The 21,481-nt window shown below is 33.6% G+C and overlaps 1 protein-coding gene across 3 annotated transcripts in view; it reads right to left on the bottom strand.

Annotated features, from left to right (window-relative positions):
• Positions 1-1,413: 1,413 nt before the first annotated feature.
• LYPLAL1 (lysophospholipase like 1) overlaps positions 1,414-21,481 on the bottom strand; it is a 36,271-nt gene continuing 16,203 nt past the window's right edge. For 2 of the 3 annotated variants that reach the window (XM_019920585.2, XM_073800426.1), the window contains 3 exons: positions 18,365-18,534; positions 9,142-9,257; positions 1,414-8,338 (listed from right to left, as the gene is read on the bottom strand). In XM_019920585.2, the coding sequence (XP_019776144.1) occupies positions 8,120-8,338; positions 9,142-9,257; positions 18,365-18,534 (505 nt within the window). In that variant the 3' untranslated portion in view covers positions 1,414-8,119. The remainder of the gene's footprint in view (positions 8,339-9,141; positions 9,258-18,364; positions 18,535-21,481) is intronic. The other variant, XM_019920587.2, reaches the window with a different exon arrangement.

The following is a 21,481-nucleotide window of genomic DNA, read 5'->3' as shown; positions in this document are numbered from 1 at the left end:
TGTTAATTGAAATTCTTAACTTCCTATAAAGAATACATTTAATTTTCCTACCACTGATGGTGATCTTTCCTACTCAGTCCTTAGCTGAGAAAAACTGCCATCAATAAACATTTTCCTTCACTTTAAGGATTACAAAACCAATAAAGCTCATTATAAAAATTCAAACAGAAGAAATATATGGTAAAAAGTGAAACATCTCCCTTCACTTACATACTAGCTTTATCTCGCCTCTCTTGAAAAATTCCAGTCTCCCCAACATATAAACATATATAATTTACTGTGATACTGATTTATGCTTTCTTCTTGTTGCTATTCTTCCTCTCCCATGTAAGAAAGTATCAAGATCATTTCAACTCTCTTGCCTTAGGAAATGTTTATGTGGGTGAAGCAACAGAACATGAGGAAAATGGCTGAGCTGTTTCCTTAGGAGGATAAAACCTTAAACCCTCGTGTGTCTAGCCTTAGCAATGACTTTTCAGGCTCAAATACTTGGCTTTAAGAGACCTCATGCGTATGGACAATAGGTGTCTCACGGTGAGTGAGCACTGGATAATGGAGGGCCTCCCCTAAAGATACTGCCCTTTGCAAGGGGGCCCAGACTGGCATGATTTGGAATGAGGTAAAGCAGCAAATGATAACTAAGATTGAATATCCTATCAGCCCAATGGGTAGGGGAGTAGAATTGGATCAAAGATTATCATATAAAATATTTAGATATATCTTCCATGCATAGATCAGTTTGTGGAGAAAGATTTATAACCATTACACACATACATCCCTCCATTTCTGGCAAAACAATACAGGTAATACCTTCAATTTCTTTAACTTTACATTTTATTAAAGGCTCTTACACATGCTATACAACTTGATCCTCACACAACAATTTCACAAGAGTATACTGTAGCAGAGGCTGAGAGTTATCCAAGAATACACAATTATCAAGTGATAGGACAAATATTCACCAAAAAAATCTGGGTTCCTTTCTCTTATATTTGGTATGTATATACTCCACACATATAAGCCTGACACCCTTATCTATGATATGTATATATGTTACTCCTAAGGCAAATTGCAGCCATAAGGGCTTTAAACATGAGTGATCCCATGTATATTCAAGCCAGGGCATTTAAAATTTCAAGAAGTTGAAGGTCATTAAAAGCTTAAGATAATTAGAACACTGCACGAACTGAGTCTTCTCTGAGGGGATTTGGACTTTATTAGTTAAAGTCTCAGTCTCTGTCTCTCTTCCTCTCTCCTTCCTACCCTTTCTTTCTCCTTCCCTCCCTCTTCAAATTTACAGTTTATAGCTTCAAATAAAAGGGGAATGAAGGGACTTCCACATATGACCAAGACGGCCAAGGTGGAACAGGGACCAGATTTATTTTTTGACCTGAAACAACTGAAAAGGTGGGCCACATATATATTTTCAGATATTGGGCACTAGCAGTGCAGGAGAGTCATCCCTTAAGAAGGAGAAGCAAATGCAGTGAGCTCTACAAACGCCCAGCTTACTGTGTGAAGAGTTTCAAGGCTACAGCATGGAGACGGAGACCCAGATGGAGCTGAAGGAGGAGACAGAGTTGGGAGTCCAGAAAGTCAAGGAGCTTCGAGTTCACATGACAGAGTACTGGACGGCTGCAAGACTGCCAGAGATCTTCAGAGGGTCCCCCTCAAATCTTCAGCAGAGTACTAACCAACAGATTTGTGTAAGGCAAGTATGAACTACCTAGAAGGAACAGAAGGAATGATCACTGAGGCTCAGAGAGGACTGGGAAAAATTTGAGTTCCCACTAGTCAGAGTGTAAAACCTCACAATCCAGTGAGTATCAGCTAGAGTACTCAAACATGTGTTGCTTGAACGGTGGGGCAAAGTTAGTCCTGGAGCAAACACTGCTCTCGTACTACCTAAGAAAGCTTAAAAGGAAGCCTTAAAAGGAAGCCTCAAAATACTTCTAAGTACTTTCCAAGTAACTTAACTGCATTCCATGGCAAAGCTCATAAATATTTATAGAAATGCAAACTGATCTAGCACTTAACAATGTAGAATTCACAATGTCTGAAATCCAATAAAAAATCACTAGGCATATAAAGGAAGCAAAAAAATTTATCCTTAATAAAAAGAAAAATTAATTAAAACAAAGTCAAAAATGACAGAGATGATAGACTCAACAAATAAAGATATTAAAACTGCTATTAAAACTATATCCCATATATTCCAGAAGGTGGAGAAAAGACTAAGCATATTAATTATATGAATTCAAGAAATTAAAAAAAAGAACTAGAGATAGGCAATATCTGAGATAAAAAAGATGGGATTAATGACAAATAACTGCAGAAGAGAATATCAGTGAAATTCACAACAGGAATAGAAACTATCCAAAATAAAATGGAGAGTGAAAACAAATTTAAAAAAAGAAAAAAATAAGCACAAGTAAGTTGTGAAACAACTTCAAATAGTCTAATATAAGTATAATTGAAATCCTACAAAAAAGGGACAGGAGATAGGCAAACAAATATTTGAAAATGCAATGGCCAAAACGTCTCCAAATTTCATGAAAACTATAAATCCACAGATTAGAAACTCAAGAAATTCCAAGCACAAAGAAACTGGAGAAAACAACACCAACGCACACCATAATCAAATTGCTTAAAACTAAAAATAGAGAAAATTGTAAAAGCAGCCAGAGGATAAAAGATTAGAACAACAGTAGAAAAAATGCAAACTAGAAGATGACAGCATAAGATCTTTAAAGTAATGAAAGAAAGAAAACCCTGTCAAGTTAGAATTCTATACAGCTCTCAAAAATAAAAACAAAATAATACTTTTTCAGATAGAAAAATGTTGAAAGAATTTAACAGCAGCAGACATGTCTGTCATAAATGTTAATGTATTTCAGGCAGAAGGAAAATGATACCATATGGAAATCTGAAGCTATATTAAGGAATGAAGAACATTAGAAAAGGAAAGAATATGGGTAAATATAAAAGACTTTAAAAAACTTAAAAAAATCTCTTTAAAGGATAATTTAGCATTCAGACATAATGTTATTAATAAACAGGGACTAGATGGATTCTTTCACCTGAAACAAACAGAAAACAAAAACAAAACAAAACAAAACAGACAAAGGCAAAGTACTGGAGATAATGTTTTTCAAAGCAGCATACATCAGGCAATGAAGGATAGTGATCACTGAGAGAAGGAAAGGAAACACGGTGAGCCTTATAATGTCCCTAGCTTATTGCCTTGAGAGAGTTCCCAGACTGCAGAACAGAGAGGAAAAATCCATGCAGAGCCTGGTGGACTCCCTGAGTTGACATGCAGAGCTAAGAGTCTGAGTAGATGATGTTGGCTAGAATTGAGAGGACAGAGTACCAGAGAAGAGTAAGTTTCACAGAGACAGAACTCCAGAGATCTAGAGATGGTCCACCTGGAGTATTCACAGAGTAAACTATCTGGGGCCAGAAAGAACCACCTAAAAAGATTAGCAGGAACCCCTGGGATAAGAAACATGAAAAACTATACCAACCAATATATGTCATAATCAAATTGCTCAATATCAGTGACAAGAGAAACTCTTAAAAACAGCAAGAGTAAAAACACATACCAGATATAGAAGAACATATTATTAACAGGCTAAAGAGAATAATTTTATATTATTAATAACTATAATATAATAATAAATTATATCATTAATAATTATACATAATTTTATCCCTTGTTGTGGAAAAAGCATTTGATAAAATTCAACAACCATTCATGATAAAAACTCTTAGAAAACTAGGAATAGAGAGGAGTTTCATTGACTTGATAAAGAACATCTACAAAAAACCCTACAGCTAACATATTTACTAATGAAAGACTGAATGCTTTCCCCCTAAGGCTGGGAACAAGACAAGGATGTCTGCTCTCACTGTTCTCATCCAGCATGGTGCTGGAAGTTCTAGTCAGTGTAATAAGCAACGAAAAGGAAATACAAGGACTTCATTTGGAAAGGAAGAAATAAATTGATTCCAATTTGCAAGTGACATTTTCTTTGTAGAAAATCCCAAGGAATTTACAGAAAACCTCCTAGAATTAGTAACTGACCTAAACAAGATCATATGATATAAGACACCCACACAAAAAACAATTGTATTTCAATAAGCTAGCAATGTACACAGGGAAACTGTATTTAATAATACAGTACCAATTATAATTCCTCAAAAAATAAAATACTCAGGTACAAATCTAACAAAACATGTACAGAACTTGTATGTTAAATGCTACAAAAAAATAATGAAAGAAACTACAGAAGACCTAAATAAGTGGAGTAATATATCATGTTCATGAATTGGAAGATTCAATATGGAAAGGATGTCAATTCTCTCTAAATTGTTATACAAATTTAACACACTTCCTTTCAAAATTCCAGCAAGATTTCTTGGGTGGATATAGATTAGTGTATTTTAAAATTTATATGGAAAGGAAAGGAACTAAAATAGCTAATACAATTTTGAAAAGGAGAATAAATTAGGAAGAATTAACTGTACCTGACTGCAAGAATTACATAACTATAGTAATTAACGTTATGTGGACAGACACAGAGATCAATGGAACAGAACAGATAAACAAGAAACAGACACACAAGCAACAGACAACTGATTTTTGATAAAGGTACAAAAATAATTCAATGGAGGAAGGATAGTTTTTTCACCAAACAGTGCTGGGCAACTTGGTATCTATAGGCAAAAACATAAAATGAATGTCAACCTAAATCTCACACCTTATACAAAAATTAACTCACAATAGCTCACTAACACCAAAAGCATAATCCATGAAAGAAAAAGTCAGTAAACTGGACTTCATTAAAATTTAGAACTTTTGCATAAAAGGACCTAAGAAGTTGCAAAGACAAGCTACAGACAGTGAAAAAGTATTTGAAAACTATATAACTAACAAAAGACTCACATCTAGAAGATATTAAAAGAAACTTTCAAAACTCAACAGTTAACGCAAACAAAAAAGAAAATCCAATTTGATCATGGGCAAAAGACATGAAGAAACATCTACCAAATAGGATATAGAGATGGCAAATAAGCTTATGAAAATAGGCTCAAAATCACTAGCCATTAGGGAATGCACATTTTGACCACAATGAGATTTCATTATATACCTATTAGAACAGCTAAAATAAAAAAAAATAGTGAAACTACAAAATGCTGATGAGGATGCAGAGAATATTTATCTCTCCTGCCTTGCTGGTAGGAATATAAGATGGCACAGCTACTCTGGAAAAGTCTGGTAGTTTCTTAAACATACACTTATTATACAACCCAGGAATCACTCTCTTGGGTATTTATCCCAGAGAGAAAAAAAATTACAGCTAGACAAAAATCTATACAAGAGTGTTCAAGGCAGCTTTATTCGTAATAGCCAAAAAAAACTGTGTTTTAATTGGAGAACAGTTTAACAAACTATAATACTGAATACATTCACGTCATGGCATACTACTCAGCAATAAAAAGAAGTAAACTATTGATGGTTGCAACAATTTGGATGGAGTGAAAAAAGTCAATCTCAAAATGTCACATACTGTATAGTTCTACTTCTATAACATTCTCACAATGTCCAGTTATAGAGATGGAGTACAAATCAGTGGTTGTTATGGGTTAGATGGTGACAGAGGAAGGGATTGATATGACTATAGGCAGCACAATGGGCATCTTTGTGGTGATGGAACAGTTCTGCATATCGATTGTAGTGGTGGATACATGAATCCATGCAGCCATGTGAAAAAATGGCATATAACTACACACACATTGTACCAATGTCAGTTTCCTGGTTTTGACATTATACTATAGTTACGTTAAGATGTAACCATTGGGCGCAGGGTACATGGGACTCCTCTGTACTATCTTTAACACTTCCTGTGAGCTTGTAATTATTTCGAAATTTAAAAAAGTTTATAAAAATTATATGCTATAAACCCTAAAGTAATCATTAAAATAAAAGTACAAAGTATCATAACTAAGAAGCCAGCAAAAGAACACATAATCCAAGGAAAAAAGGGGGAGTAGAAAGAGAGGAATAAGGGAGCAAAGAAGAAGAGATGGAATATAGAGAAAATAAACAGCTAAGATGGTAGCTTGAAATCCAAACATGCCAACAATCACATTAAAATGTTCTAAATAATCAATTAAAAAGCAGGGATGACCATACTGGATAGAAAAGGAAGGCCTAACTGTGTTCTGCCTGATGGAATTGCTCTTTACAGATAAAGACACAAATAGGTTAAAAGAGAAGTATGGAAAAAGATGCTAGGCTAAAGGGAGCTGGAAGGACTATATCAATATCACACAATGAGTATTTCAGAGCAAAAAAATCTATCACGGATAGAGATGATCATTTCATAAAGAAGAAGAGGCCAGTTCATCAGGGGAACATAATAGTCCTACATGTTTACGCATCTAATAATGGAGCCTCATAGTACATGAAGCGAAAACTGAGGGAATGGCAAAGTGAAACAAATTCAGTTATACTTGGAACTTTCAATATTCCCCTCTCAATAATTTATAAAACAAGCAGGCAGAAAATCAGCAAGGATATAGTAGATTTAAACAAGGATATCAACCAACTTGATCTGATATGTAGAGAACACTCCACCCAACACTAGCATCATATATATTTTTCTAAAGTGCACACAAAACATTTACCAAGATAGACCATCTTCTGGGCTATAAAACAAGTCACAATAAATTTAAAAGGTTTCAAGCCATACAAAGTATGCTCTCTTGACCCACAATGGAATTAACTTAGACATCAATAGCAAAGATCTCTAGAAAATTCCCAATATACTGAAACAAAATAACACAATTTTAAGTAACCCAAGGGTTAAAGAAGAAATCAAAAGGGAATTTAGAAAGATTTGACCTGAATGAAAATGAAAACACAAAATATAAAAGATCGTGGGATGTTACTCATATAATACTTGCGGGAAGATTTATAGCACTAAAGGAGTGTATTAGTTGAAGAAAATATAAGAGAAACTCTTAGTGACCTAGGATTTCTTAAGATTGCTTAAATATGACATCAAAAGCACAAAGTATAAATGAAAAAAAACGAATAAACTGGACGTCATCAAATTAAAAACTTCTGCTCTTTTGAATTACACTGTAAAGAAAATAAGGCAAGCCACAGACTAAGAAAAAAAAAAAAGGTAAAACATCTGGCTAACAAAGAATTTCTATCCAGCATATATAAACAGCTTTTACAATGCAAGCTGTTACAATGCCCTAATAAAAAATGGGCAGAAGATCTGAATAGAGATATCATCAGAATTTATACAGATCACAAATAAGCATATAGAAATTGCTTAACACCATTAGGTTAGGAAAATGCAGATTAAACCCACAAAGTGTTACCACTGTATACCCACTAGAATGGATAAAACTGAAAAGACTGGCCATACTGAGTGCTGACAAGGATCTGAAGAGCAACCGGAACCCTAGGACTGGAGCAGAGCAGCAATCTGGTCTCAGAGAAAGGGAGCTCCACTGGGACCAGAAGGTCTGGATTCCAGTTTTTACTCTTGAGGCTTTGGGAAAGTTTTCAATCCTTCTATCCCTATTATAAAATACCAGTAACAACTACTCAGTCTACTTCATCAAGCTCTTGTGATGGTCAGGTGAGGTAACGGGAAACTACTCTATAAATGTGGGGTACTAATGTTATTCTGTCAAAAACTACATGAGCATGAATATCTCCGGAAAGGCAATTTAAAGAAAGTGACAACAAAGATAAAATAATATCATGTTAAAACTTTTCCTGGTTTCTCATTGCCTTTATTTAAGCTAGTTTAATTATTTTCTAATATTTCACTATTTACTTACTTACAAGGCCTTCAAATATTTATAAAAATGTATCTGCCAAATAATACACAGATGTTTGTCTAAATTAACGTTAACCATTAATAAGATTATACTACTCTCTATGGTGCTAAGCATTTCAATAACTAATAAGTCAGTAAACTGCTGATATTTTTTAATATTTTAATTATTGTTTATCAAATTAGAATTTGGCAGTAAAAATCACTTTTCATAAAGACATTGCTTATATATTAACAAATCAATCTTGACTCATTCAGTCTGGCAGCTTTGTAAGAATCCATGACTTCAGTTTTTCTAGCTCAGCTTTGCTTAACTCATGGTAAACACCTGGGAAACTATGAAACTTTGTCCTCACGCCTAGAGATTTTAACACTGAGTTTGTCTCTTCACCCCAAGAATGAAGAACTAACTCATCTGCGGTACCATGACACTGAAATAATTCAGGGAGGACACCATCACTTTTCTGAAGAGCCTAGAGAAGAGAACATAAAAATGGAGAAGTTTAAGAAATTCATTTAAGAACATTATTCTCAGAAATCAGAGGGACGGAAAAACTCCAATTTAACCAAAGCTTCAATATTTAAAGGGGAAGAAGAGGCAGTGGTAGAGCTCTCTGAGGTATATACTGATGGGCCAGGACCAGGAGCTTAGCTGGTTGCTGGCACCACTGGAGCTGCAGCTGTACGTGATCTGAATTTACTCCGTAGAGGACTGTCTCAAAAATGGTCAAAGCATTTCCCGCAGAAACCTTGTGTCTTGGGAAGACAAACCTCTTCACATGGAGTGGAAAGAGGGAGGAACACAGAGCTCAGGTACAATCAAGGAAAAAATAGCATTCTTGTTCTCATTTCCATACCTACTGGTTCTACTTCTGGTAATGAGGCTGCAGCACTATAATATGACATACTCATAAATCAGGATATTGCTGAAAAATAGGTATCAGTCATGTAACTGATTCTTTGGTTTGATTATGTTCATGACATAATAAGCAAACCTAGTTGTAATCATCTATATTTTTAATATGTATGCAGGATACATATATAGCATACACATATTTTTTATCCTTTTCTCTTTGACACTTTGCTTAACAATAATCTCTGTACAAGGCACTTCCTAAACATGAATGACCAGCTGGAATTTACCAATATAACTAATCTGAATTCCCAGGAATGCTCTGTGAATCAATTGTTATTGTGTAATTATCAATGTTGTTTTAGTTTCAATGTGTGAATGTCTCATTTCTTTTCTGTTTTGTTTTTAAAATCTGGAACTTACCTGGTAAACAGCAGATGTCTTATTCAGAAAACTAGAAAGAGCAAATACTCCTGCCACATCCTGATGATTTCTGTATGCTAAATGCATTGCCATGCACCCTCCCATAGAAAATCCTCCTAAAAGAAGCAAAAATTCACTTATCAGAAAAAGCAGAATATATGTAACGATAATTTAGAACAAGATATAGCTATGCCAATCTTCCATAAATATTTGGAGACCTAAAAGAGATACAATGCTAAAGAGAAATTTAGCCTCCTTTAGATCTCATGGAAAAAAACCTGCTATGAGTAAATAACACTGTTCTATCTATGCCATCACTGGTAAAATAATTTGTTATAAAAGGAGCTAGAATTGAAAAAATAAATTTTGGTCATCAAGTAAAAATATTTATTATATTTCAAAATATGAGTCATAGCACAAGTGTTATTTATTTAAACTTCTAGTGTCTACTTACATTTTGTTTATACTTACAGGAGTCCTCACACTGCAGCTACAATTAATAACATGCACCTTTCTGTCTTACTTGCCAAGCTACAAGCTCCATGAGGATTATATTTCTAGAGTTTGCCATATAATAGATGCTTAGTGATCTCTGAATTAGGAAGGATGATCAAAAATTTGGTGAGAAAGATAAAACATCTTTGTGTTATAATATTATTTTGAAAACTGACTTGTGATGGTATAATTCAAACATAGGTACCCATATGTCCTTTTAAAAAAGAGTTTGGGGAAAAAATATTCACTTGACAAACTTTTATTGTCTTTTATGTGCCAAACACTGTCACTGGAGTGACACCAGTCACCAGAGATATGCAGATTAAAATACCTGGACCCTTCTGTTCAAAGGCGAAAACCGACACAACACAGAATATGGAGGTAGGGACCTGACCGTGACATAGCAGAGAGGATGGCCCAGCTTCAGCTTAGAGACTCGGTGTGATATTCCCCAGCATGACTGAGAGTTAAGAGACATCTCATGATTTAAAAGAAATCCATATGTTAGAGATAACAAGGCTGTAGGAACACAGTTTTTAGTTTTTGGAGAAATTCAAGAGCTTGAGTTATATTTTTTGTCAAATGTACCTAAGTAACATATTAAATGGGACTAGTATGACTAAGGAATTAAACATTTACTTTAATTTTACCTAGTTAAAATTTGAGTTTAAATACATGTGGCTAGGGGTTATCATATGGGACAATGAAGTTCTAGATAATCTAAGCTGCACCAATGATGGAAAAAAAGCTTTAAATTTCATAAATGGAGCAAAATGAAATTAATGTTCCATAAAAAACATAATGTGGCTAATATCATTAAATGTGATCTTTTAATGTGATATTTTAAAAAAATCATACAAAGATAAAATGTGAATAAAAATAGACCAGTGAGCAAAAACATATTTAAAAATTATTATAAAAGCACACCTACTGAGAAAATTTTTACACATTAAATGCACCCACCCCATCACTGCGCTTTTATTGACTAGGGTAACTTAATCACTTTATGGGATTCCCGAGCCCTTGGGGACCAGCCTCACAGCAAGAACAGCAACAAGAACAGCAACAAAACTAAGAAAGAAAACACTTTCCCACGTATGAAATGCCATTATGAACAAAGGCATCCTTGAGACATTTAACCTCATGTTCAATTCTCCTAATTTATAATGAAGAAAAATGTACTCGTTGAAAACTCATTATTTTAAGATTCAATCTAAGTTCCTTGTCCATTTATAATCTCGTGAGGTAGCCTGCAATTCCTCACCAGCGATCTTTGACAATACAGTCACCTTTAACGTTGCGGACACCGGTGTGAAAGGGACTTTATGTATTTTTTTCTAATGGAAGAAAATTTAACACAAAAGACTAGTTATTTCAATTTTCATCTAAGTGTTTAAAATGCAATATAAAATATACTGCTCAATAAGTAAATACCAATGAGTAAACTCATTGTAGGTAATAGTTATGATGTATATTTATAGTCGCTGGTGAAGCATTAAAATGTCAAGAGTTAACATTTCAACATACATTTAAGATTAATAGGCTGAATAAAAAACATGTTAAAAAATAACCTAGTTTTTATGAACTCTTTAAATTAAATAAAACAGTAATAATGTATAAAAACTGTACTGGGAAAACTAAGCTAATCTATTTGAAAACAAAGTCCAGGGGTGGGGGGGTGCGGGGGGGAGGCAGGGAACTTACAATTCAAGTTTACCGTCAATTGAATGGGATTTTAAAAATGGAATAAAATCCACCCTCCAACCAAATTGCAACAATTTTTCCACTTTATACATAATTATTTTTCAGAATGAACTGTGATAAAGTCTCAAAAATTTGGGAATATATAAATTATGCCCACCATATTTGTATATTTTCTCTCATATAAAATTGACAGGGTAAACAAAATATTTATCATCTTCTATGGAAAGCTATTAAAACAGCAGTCCCAAGCCTTAAAAGTTCTGATAGTTGTTGCTGAAGAAACATACATTATTTAAGATATATATATGTTAAAAGAAAGTAGAAGGATGCTATCATTCTCCAGTTCCCTCCAAGAGCTTCAAAAGAAACTTATATAATGTCAGGAAAGTCAGCCTGGAAATTGTGGAGCTAGGTTTCATCTTGGTAACTACAACTATCCCTTCATTTTAATTTTAAATCTTATTATAAAATTAATATGTGAATATATGCCCACTGTGTAAAGTATTTCCACCACACAAAAATAAAGAAAATGCGTTATCCAAAATCTCACTACTCACATATAATTTTGACATGTTTTTAAAAATTCATTTTAACAGTTAAACTCACTCTATATGTACAATTTTATACCTTACTTTCATGTAATACTGATTTGAATGTCTTTAAACAGAATTACAAAATTCCACAATTATTTTTTTACTACTTGAACACATACTAAGTATACTAAGTACCTTCTAAATGTATGTATATAGTATATAATGGTTACATAATAGTCAGTTGTATTAACAGACCATTACTCCCTTAACCGCTTTCCTCATGATGGGTATTTAGAGCATCATAATGGGTATGTAGAGCATCCATGTAAATTATTCAGGTGTAATTCCAGAAGCACTTGATTATCCCTGCTTCAAAATTCTGATAATATTATCAGAGAACATGAAAAACTATACCAATAATCTGGTCATTATCATTTGTCAGGTTCTATACATCCTAGATCAAAGTTAAATCTAAATTATGTCAGTTTTCTCTTAACAACAAATTATCACCACCTAGTGGTTAGAAAAAGGAATCTCATTATGGTACAAAGTTCCTAAGTCAATGCATAGGATCTGGGTTCTAGTCCCAACTCTATTTTAGCCAGCAGTCTCTTTGAACTTTAGTTTCTTCTTATCTGAAATGAGAATAATAATTTCCTACTTCACCTATTACAAGGGTCAAGAAAGATACTGTATTTGAAAAAATGTGTATAATTTAAACACATTATAGTGTTAAACTATATTCTTAATAATTTTTTCAGAATACAGAATCTGAATCCAGGTTTTAACAATAGCTATGTTGCCAAATTCAGAAAGTAATTTAAAAGTCACTATTTTATTGCCTGTGTTTCCCCTAATTTTTACCATACCCTCTGTAGAATCATGTGTGGTATTATTATATAAAAATAAATAAACTTTCTTATACCTGATCTTCTTAATATGCATAGTAAGGATTCACGAATGTCTCCAAGGAACACATTTAAAGCTTTTGCCCAGTTCCTCCTTTCTAACCAAAGTTTATTCTTTCCATTAAGAAAGAAATATATTTCCATTGTTGAAAACAAGAAAACAAAGGATTTTTCTTAGCTAAACTCGCAGTTGACTGCAATGTTCTTTAGTGTAATCTTACTCATCCTTTGTTTCCAAAGTCGTGAAACACTGTACGTGTTGGTCTTTCATCATTCTACTGGATCTATTGCATTTGCCATCTTCCTATTCCCCCGGACTTCAGACTAGCCAGCCTCCACAGTGCTGTCAGTGTAATCTTTTTAAAATGCTCATCTGATCATGTCATTCTCTGTATATAATTCAATAATCCTGGGAGTTGAAGCGCATATCAAACTAGTAGTCCCTGAGAGATTTTAATGTGTCCCTTGTTTTCTTTCATGAATGTGTTCCCCTATTTGTTTACCAGTCATATTCTCACTCATTCTTTAAAACTCAATTGGAGATTATCTCTTCTAAGAAGCAGTTCCTAGCTCCCCCCAAAATCGACTTGTTCTTTAGAACACTTTACTTCTGTTATCTCCCTCATTATACTGTAAAGCTTTTGATAGTTTTTGGTACTCCAGCACTTATTAACAATTTGGAAATTAAATTTAGTATGAGAAGTTTCATTTTTGACCTGACTAAGCTGTGTAAACTACCTAGAAAAGGTGGTATATCATACTCTATAAAAACATTGTTTTTAAACTAAGTTTAATATGATATCACTAATCAAAACAAAACCACAGAAAAAGAATGGGCTGCCACCTATGCAAATATAGAGAATAGTTTTGTTTACAAAGCTATATTTATTAAAATTACAATATCAGAGAAAAGGGTTCCATGAGGACACAATGTGTGATATTAAATCTGAAATTTTATCACATATTAAACAAAATCAACAAGGGTAACAATTTTGTACTATTATCTCTATTTTTTCCTTTTTTTAAAAAAAATTATTTATGTTTGGCTGTATTGGGTCTTCACTGCTGCCTGCGGGCTTTCTCTAGTTGTGGTGAGCGGGGGCTACCCTTCGTTGCGGTGCGTGGGCTTCTCATTGTGGTGGCTTCTCTTGTTGTAGAGCACGGGCTCTAGGTGTGTGGGTAGTTGTGGCGTGCGGGCTCAGTAGTTGTGGCTCGTGGGCTCTAGAGCACAGGCTCAGTAGTTGTGGCACACGGGCTTAGTTGCTCCGCGGCATGTGGGATCTTCCCAGACCAGGGCTCGAACCCGTGTCCCCTGCACTGGCAGGCAGATTCTTAGCACTGCTCCACCAGGGAAGTCCCTTTCCTTTTTAATCTTGTAATTTTTCTAGTTTTTCCTCTTATAATTAATTTTTTAAAATAACCTATGTTGTTTGTATATGTGTGTCTAGCATCTCAAATGCACTTTGCTTTGACGTCCCACTAGATCCCTCCTTCATTAAAATGTTATATCATTTAAATCTTACTTAATTTAAAATGTTCTATAATAGACACTTGACAAAAGTATTAAACCAGTAGAAAAATATGAAGCAGTACTTCTGTTTAAAGAATCTATGAGCAATGAAAAAGAAAGAGGGAAGCACAGCACGTATACTACTGAGAAAAGAAAACAGCTGGTAGGGAAGGAACGGTGAGCTCCCTAAGTCTCCACAGGCAGCACTGGTCCAGTACGGCCTTTCTGTTGTCTGGAGAGACCATGGGGAAGGTGGTATAGAGAGTGTTTAATAACAGCAAGAAAATTTCTTCAACATTACCTGCCAGGCATATTTGTAAGTGTTTCACATGAATTGACTAACTGAATCATCACACCTCTGTAAGATAAGTACTATTATTATCATCCACACACAGAGGTTAAGGAAACTCATATACCTACAAAATAGTGAATCTAGGATTAGAAACCTGCAGTCTGAGTCCAGAGCCCAAGTTCTTAACCATGTTATACTGCTGTCAGTTGCACTCATGCATTTGCAATTATGATATTCACAACTCAAGAAATGCATGTACAAATATTTGAATACATAATGATATTTTGCTTCATGTGCCATGTTTTCAAATAAGTGAGAAGTTCAGTTAGATCAATAAGACAAAAAAATAAAAAACAACTACAAGAGAAAATCCCTATAGGACTAGAGTGCTATTTCCTCTATGCATCAATAGCTAATCCATGTAAAGAAAAAGGAGGTAGTAAAGTAATGTTTTGTCATAATAAAAGAAGGTCAAGAATCACGTGTATTTTGGCACACTTGTTTAACTCTACAGAAATGTAAGTGAAGATTTATTTTCATTGACTGCTTAAATAACTAAAAGTAAAGTAACAAGGACAAACAACCTTGGATCTGCACTTGTCGTCTCTTTCATATCTCAAGCTAGGAAAGAGGCTTTATAGGAGTTCATAAGCTCATCTCACAAATTCTAAAAAAGCATTTTTTTCTTTCCCAATTTTTATATTCATAAGTGCATATAAATATCCTATTATACGCACTTTGTAATAAATTTCAAATTTTATAATTTTATAATAGTTTATAACCCTTCCAAAATGAAATTTTGTTAAAAATTCAGTGGAGCTTTGATAAAACATCGACTACATTACTGATTGCTTTATAAATAAGATCATCTTTTAACAAGGTTCTCTTGGTACTTCAGAAAATAATTAAAACCTTCCATGATATGGTAGAAAGAAACTAAAAAACAATTCCAGATGAATCAAATAATTAAATATTTAAAAAATTATAGAAAAGCCAGAAGAACACCTATTTGAATATTTATTCAAGTTCTAGAGAAATACCTTCTTAAACTGAGAAATTATTTGGAAAAAAATAGACAAGTAAAAATAGCTTTCTTGTGTCAAAACATAAACAGAATTAAAAGAAAAATAAATTAAGTGCATATTGATTACCACTTTTGTTTACTTAATTTTAGCAAATATTTTTCAAGACAATATTATTCAGTGAGGTATAATAAGATGGACATTCTAATATAGGTGGGAGAAGTATCAACTGGTACAGTTTTTTCACAAAAGGAATTTGACAAGATGTATTAAGAATTTTACAAACGTTCAGTTAAATGGAAGAACCATGGGCTCTGAAATGAAGTAAACCCAGATTCAAAATTCTTATCAGCTCTCCGACCTTACAACAATCCATAACCTCTTTTCAAAGATGAATAAGATGAAGTAACTGATGGACACAGGGAAGGGCGAGGAGGAGGGATGGGGCAGGAGACAAGCAGACAAGCAATTACAATTCAACGTGATACGTTCTTTAACACATATACATTAGAAGTACGATTTGTATGTTTTCTACGTTTTTATGTGTGAAGATTTTATAATTTTAATTTAAAGCAATTTCTTACAGTACTAATATTTTGTTTTCCCACTGTCATTACGTGACTTCAGGATCTCATTACCCTATAATCATAAATTCAGTAACTGGTTTTCCCATACCCAAATTGTTATCTCTTCACTTACCCCTTCTGCCAGATTAATTTTCCTAAAGCACAGTTCTAACTATATGACTCAAAGACATACTTTAATCATCTCTCCTCAATTACCTACAGAATAAAGGATAAAAGGGGAACCAGAAAGTATTTATTGAGAGTGTAAAATGAGCCAACTGTTTTACAAACATCATATCCCAGTAAAATAGTATTTTTATAGTATCATTATTCCCACTTTGCAGATGAGGTAGCAGAAATTCAGTGTAGGCAATTAAGTGATGAACCAGCTAGGCAGTGGTGGACTTTAGATTCGACCCATTTTGGTCACTATACCATTTGCTCTTCAGGTTGTTAGTCCAGCTAACAGATCAATAGGCATTTTCCAGTCAGACAACAAACTTTCTGCTAAAGCCATCTAACATCCAGACAGATAAAAACAAGCACTATTTTTTTTTTTTACTTCTATTTACCATTCATATTACTCTCTATGTTTAGACCTCTACACTATAATAGTTAAAATTTTACTTATTTGCACATCTCAAAATCTCAAATGCCTCTGATACTTTCCTATTAAATTGTTCTCTAATAGCCCCAAATACTTATGACCTCTTTTCATCTGAATTCCTGTGATACTTAACTACTTAAGTCATCAATTTACAGATCAGGTCATGCTGCTCATTATAAATGTTTAGCTCTGTGCTAAGCATTGCGATGGGTCCTGAGAAATAAAAATACATACAGATGATCATTCCCTTTGAAGAGCTGTCAGTTATATTGCTTTAGGGCAATCATCAAGGCTGGCTGGCCTTACAGTTACCATTTTAAGTACCTCATGGGCTCTTCTAGGTTGTAAGCAACTGTGGCATTCCTGTTCTATTTATCGGTGTGTCTCTTTGAGCATCTAACTTACTGCCAGACACACAGTACTTAGAAACTTAGAAAATATTTGCTAAATCATTGAATGACAGAATCTGTTACACATTCACATATTTTGAATTCTATCTTGTAACTGTTTCATGATGCCCTCGACTGAATTGGTGCCCCTTCACTATGCTCTTCCCAGTACTCCCATAACGTTCTGTATTTATCTCTATGACACAGATGTTAAACACAGAAACATAGAAATATAGAGTTAAACACTGATGAGGAAACAGAGGCCCAGAAAGGTGATGTTACTGCACTGGAGGGCACACTGCTTTTAACAAAAGTGAATGCTGAAGCCAAGACAGAAAAATGTATTCCATCCATTATATCATATTGCTTCTCAACTCAATGAATAGTTTAGTACTTCAATAAACACAAAGGAAGTTTATTAATTTGCCCAAATCCTGTCTACACAGGATTTCAATGTACATTTTAATGTTATTTAGAACATGATGAAGATACTTAATTTGCTTTATAATTTCAACATTAAATACAACTCATTATAAATTAAATAGTTATTTGGAAATAACTCTTTAACAAAAATCCATCCTGTATCATTCACATTCTATACAGTTTATCTTATTTTTGTATGTATTATAAAATGGTTTATGTATTTTATGATTGCAGAAAAGGAAAGGGGTGTAAGTAGAATAAAGCTTATATAAAGGCATGCTATATCCCCTTGGGAAGAGAGATTGCTAAAGACATGTTTAACAAAAGTTTATGAATACCTTATTCCTACAGTATTAACTCTGAAGAGTTTACTTTTCACGAATTTGCTGTTATATTTTGACTATGTACTCGAATTTATCTTAATTATGGCGATAGTAGTTTAAACATATAAAACTTAAGCTAATTAAAATAAAATGTTTTAAAAACTGGAATGAATAATCTCTTAATTGAAAATTAAAGTAGAAAGAAAATTTTAACCGCCATGGGAGTCTTAAAGTATGTTATTATTAAAAAGCAAATCATTTAAAGTTTCATGAGTTTTTGCTTATAATTCTATTACCCTTAAAATTCTTAATATGTAAAGTTTATCTGAAACTGTGAATAGGTCAAATGATATACAAAGTGCTTCCAAATAATGTTCCAAGTAAAATTCAATGTATAGAATTACACAAAAGTGAAAAAAATATTTAAATTCTCAACATCTAAAGATCTTACCTACTAATATCCTGTTCTTCTTGATACCACTTTTTACTTCACCATCAATCAAATCTGTAAGCACCTGACACATTACATCAATTGATTCAAGGTGTTCTGGGCAGTCATTAGATATTTGAAATCTGTCAAACCATACATTGGAGAATCCTCCTTTCAAAGGAGTATATGGCCTGTTTAAAACCAAAAAAAGAAAAAGAAAAAATTAAAATAGATGTTTTAATTTCTAAAAAATTAGTGTTTTGAATAATTACAATTTCCTCCAAGTTTTAAAAGTTAAATAATTCACATTAAAAATATTCCCATGCTGATTGCCTTAACTCTCCTATACTTACCTTGGTTCTATTAACATTTATTAATGCCAGTTCATCATCTTAGTTTCTCTCCATCTTTTAAGTTTCATAAATTCTCCAGAAAATCCCCATGAAAAAAGAGTAATTATCTATTGCGTGTGCATGTTATTTTTTCCACTCAATTTAAATTATTATTTAACTATTTACAGCTAAATAAATAATGTCTGGCCATGCAAAAAGTCAATGCCTCAAGAGTAGAAAATATGATTTACCAAAATGCTTTTCAAAAGGTGGTTAGTTTATAGCACATAAGTATGAAGGCTACGTTAGTAATTTAAAGGTTTCTTGATCACACCCAGGTAGATTATCCTTAGAATAGGAGTCTTCAGTATTTTTGTTTTGTTTTGTTAATCAAGAGTTGGAGCTATTTTATTTTTAAATCTTCTCAGGAACCTTGAAATGAGTTTAATGGGATACAAATAATCTTTGGAAGTGCTTATCATACAGATATTCCACACTGTTTGCATCATTTGGATCTCAAATTGGGTGCCTTGTTGGACTTAAAAACATTTTATGTGATAAGATGCCCTGAACTGGGTGTCTTGTTGAACAAGGCTGATATTATAAGACGCTTTACATTTAAGTATGAGATGGGGTGGTTACAGTATTAGTGAATCTTGCTCTGGATGCTCTGTTATCTTAAGTATACATGTGTGTATGCACACGTTTGTGTGTAACCCAAGGTATTCCAAATATTCTGTTTTAATCAATTATAATGGGGTCAAGGGGTCCTGTATCAAGTCTTACGTTGGTAAAGGTAAATGAAGGGAATGAAAACACTCTTAGAGCTTCCTGTAGCAAACACACAGACGTTTATGGGGATATATAAGACACACATGGAGAACAATAGTTTTCCAAAGATGAGGAATAGGAAAGTTTAATAAATGATACAGCTTTTCACTTAGCAAATCTTGCTTTCTCCTCATGTGACCGTGAAAAAGTTTTATGTTATAAGTAAGAAGACCACAGAAAACACAAACAGTGACAAAAGTATACACTATAATTTGAAAGAAATCTAAACCAGTGATGACCACAGATGCAGGGTTTCTCCTAGACCAACACCTCTACTACTTTGCCCCATCTCAAATTTAGCTACATATACTCACCCTCCAGAGTCAGTGAAATAAAAGCATTTTATAAAATGTACAGCCAGAACAAAAAAATGGAGGGCTGGAAGACACCAGCTGAGATCTGAATGTGCTTCTTTGCATTTTCTTTAGTGAAAAACCAAGTGGAATCCTGGCAAACCCAAGGAGGTAGAACTATTCAATTCTCATTCTCTCAACCACTGTAGCAAAAGGACTCTGCAGTCTGTGCAGATCCGACCATCAGAAACATCCAACTGTTAGGACCAAAGGGTGGTGCTGAAGGGAACAGGAGAACTACACAACTGTTGTTCTGTATTGGTCTTAACACTCTAAAATAAACGGATATCCACTTAAGGAGCCTAAAAGTCAACAGAAATATTTTGGAAACTTTCTCAGAGAAAGTGAAAGAAATCTGGAAACAAGGCAGTTGCTCTGACTCAGATTTAACAAGAACTCATCTTCAGAGAACCTCGTATTTACTAAAATATAATCGTGTTATAAACTTTACTTGGTAACATACTTTCTAAAATTTGAATGTATATTACAAATATCTCTGTAAGTCAGTACATAAAACCCTAACATTTTCTCCTAGTTTATGCACATGCATGAAATCTTGCAAATACAGGCTATTTTGTCTGTGCGTGTATTGTTTTGATGTCTTCCAATTAAGTCCTTTTTATTTTTTTGCTCAACTCTCCATTCCTCCTCTCCTCTCCCACTCCATTGTACATCCTGCCCTTCACATTAGGTAAACTATGTTAATGATCTGGAATGTTTTTCTTTGCACATACATTAAAACATGTTTCTTTACATTATAGTTTTTAGAGCATTTGCTTTTCAAAAATGAAATAAGCCTATTTGGTTTTCTTATGTGTGTCATACTTTTCTCCTTTAACAATACCTCATGGAAATCCTTTCATCTGATATAGCTCTTACCTATCCTTTTAAACAGCTATATAATATAATAAAGATGTTCCACAATTTAATCTGCCCTTCACCTACTAATGGGCATTTATTTGGTACCCAGATTTTAGCCACTAAGAACAATTCTGCATCAAACATATTCACGTACATGTTTTTACATACTGGGACTTTTATTCCTATGGAACAGAGTCTGTGAAATAGGACCACTGGATGGAGAGGTATGATTTTTACCTTAATAGATGTTTCAAAGTTGCTTCCACAAAGGCTATAAAAATTCACCTTTCTACAAGAAAGGTCTGAGAACATCCTTTTGCCCAACAGCCCTACCCTAATTACAATAGGTACTAACATACTTTAAAATATTACCATTGAAGGGTATCAACTATGGTTTTAAAATCAACTTTACTGAGGTATAGTTTACATATATAAATGCACACATTTTAAATACAAAGTTCAAAGACCTTTGACAATGTATTTCCATTATGATACAGAACATTTACTTTACTTCAGAAAATTCCATCATGCCCACTTACAAGCACGTTCCATTCACTTCCCAGGAAACCACTGACTGATTTCTATCACTATAGATTAGTGCTGCCTTTCCAGAACTCCACATAAATTACTTATTCATAACGTTGGCTATTTTATTCTATTGGGGTTTTGATTTTTTTATTAGTTTAGAACCGCATCTGTGTATTATTGCCATTAATATTTTTCATTTGTATTTCAAGTATTTTTTTTCAAATCAATTTCTG

The sequence above is a fragment of the Tursiops truncatus genome, chromosome 1 (genome assembly GCF_011762595.2).
Source record: "Tursiops truncatus isolate mTurTru1 chromosome 1, mTurTru1.mat.Y, whole genome shotgun sequence".
In the NCBI taxonomy this organism is placed as follows: Eukaryota; Metazoa; Chordata; class Mammalia; order Artiodactyla; family Delphinidae; genus Tursiops; species Tursiops truncatus.
The sequence above is the reverse complement of the archived record's forward strand: the minus strand, read 5'-3'. Positions and strand labels throughout refer to the sequence as shown.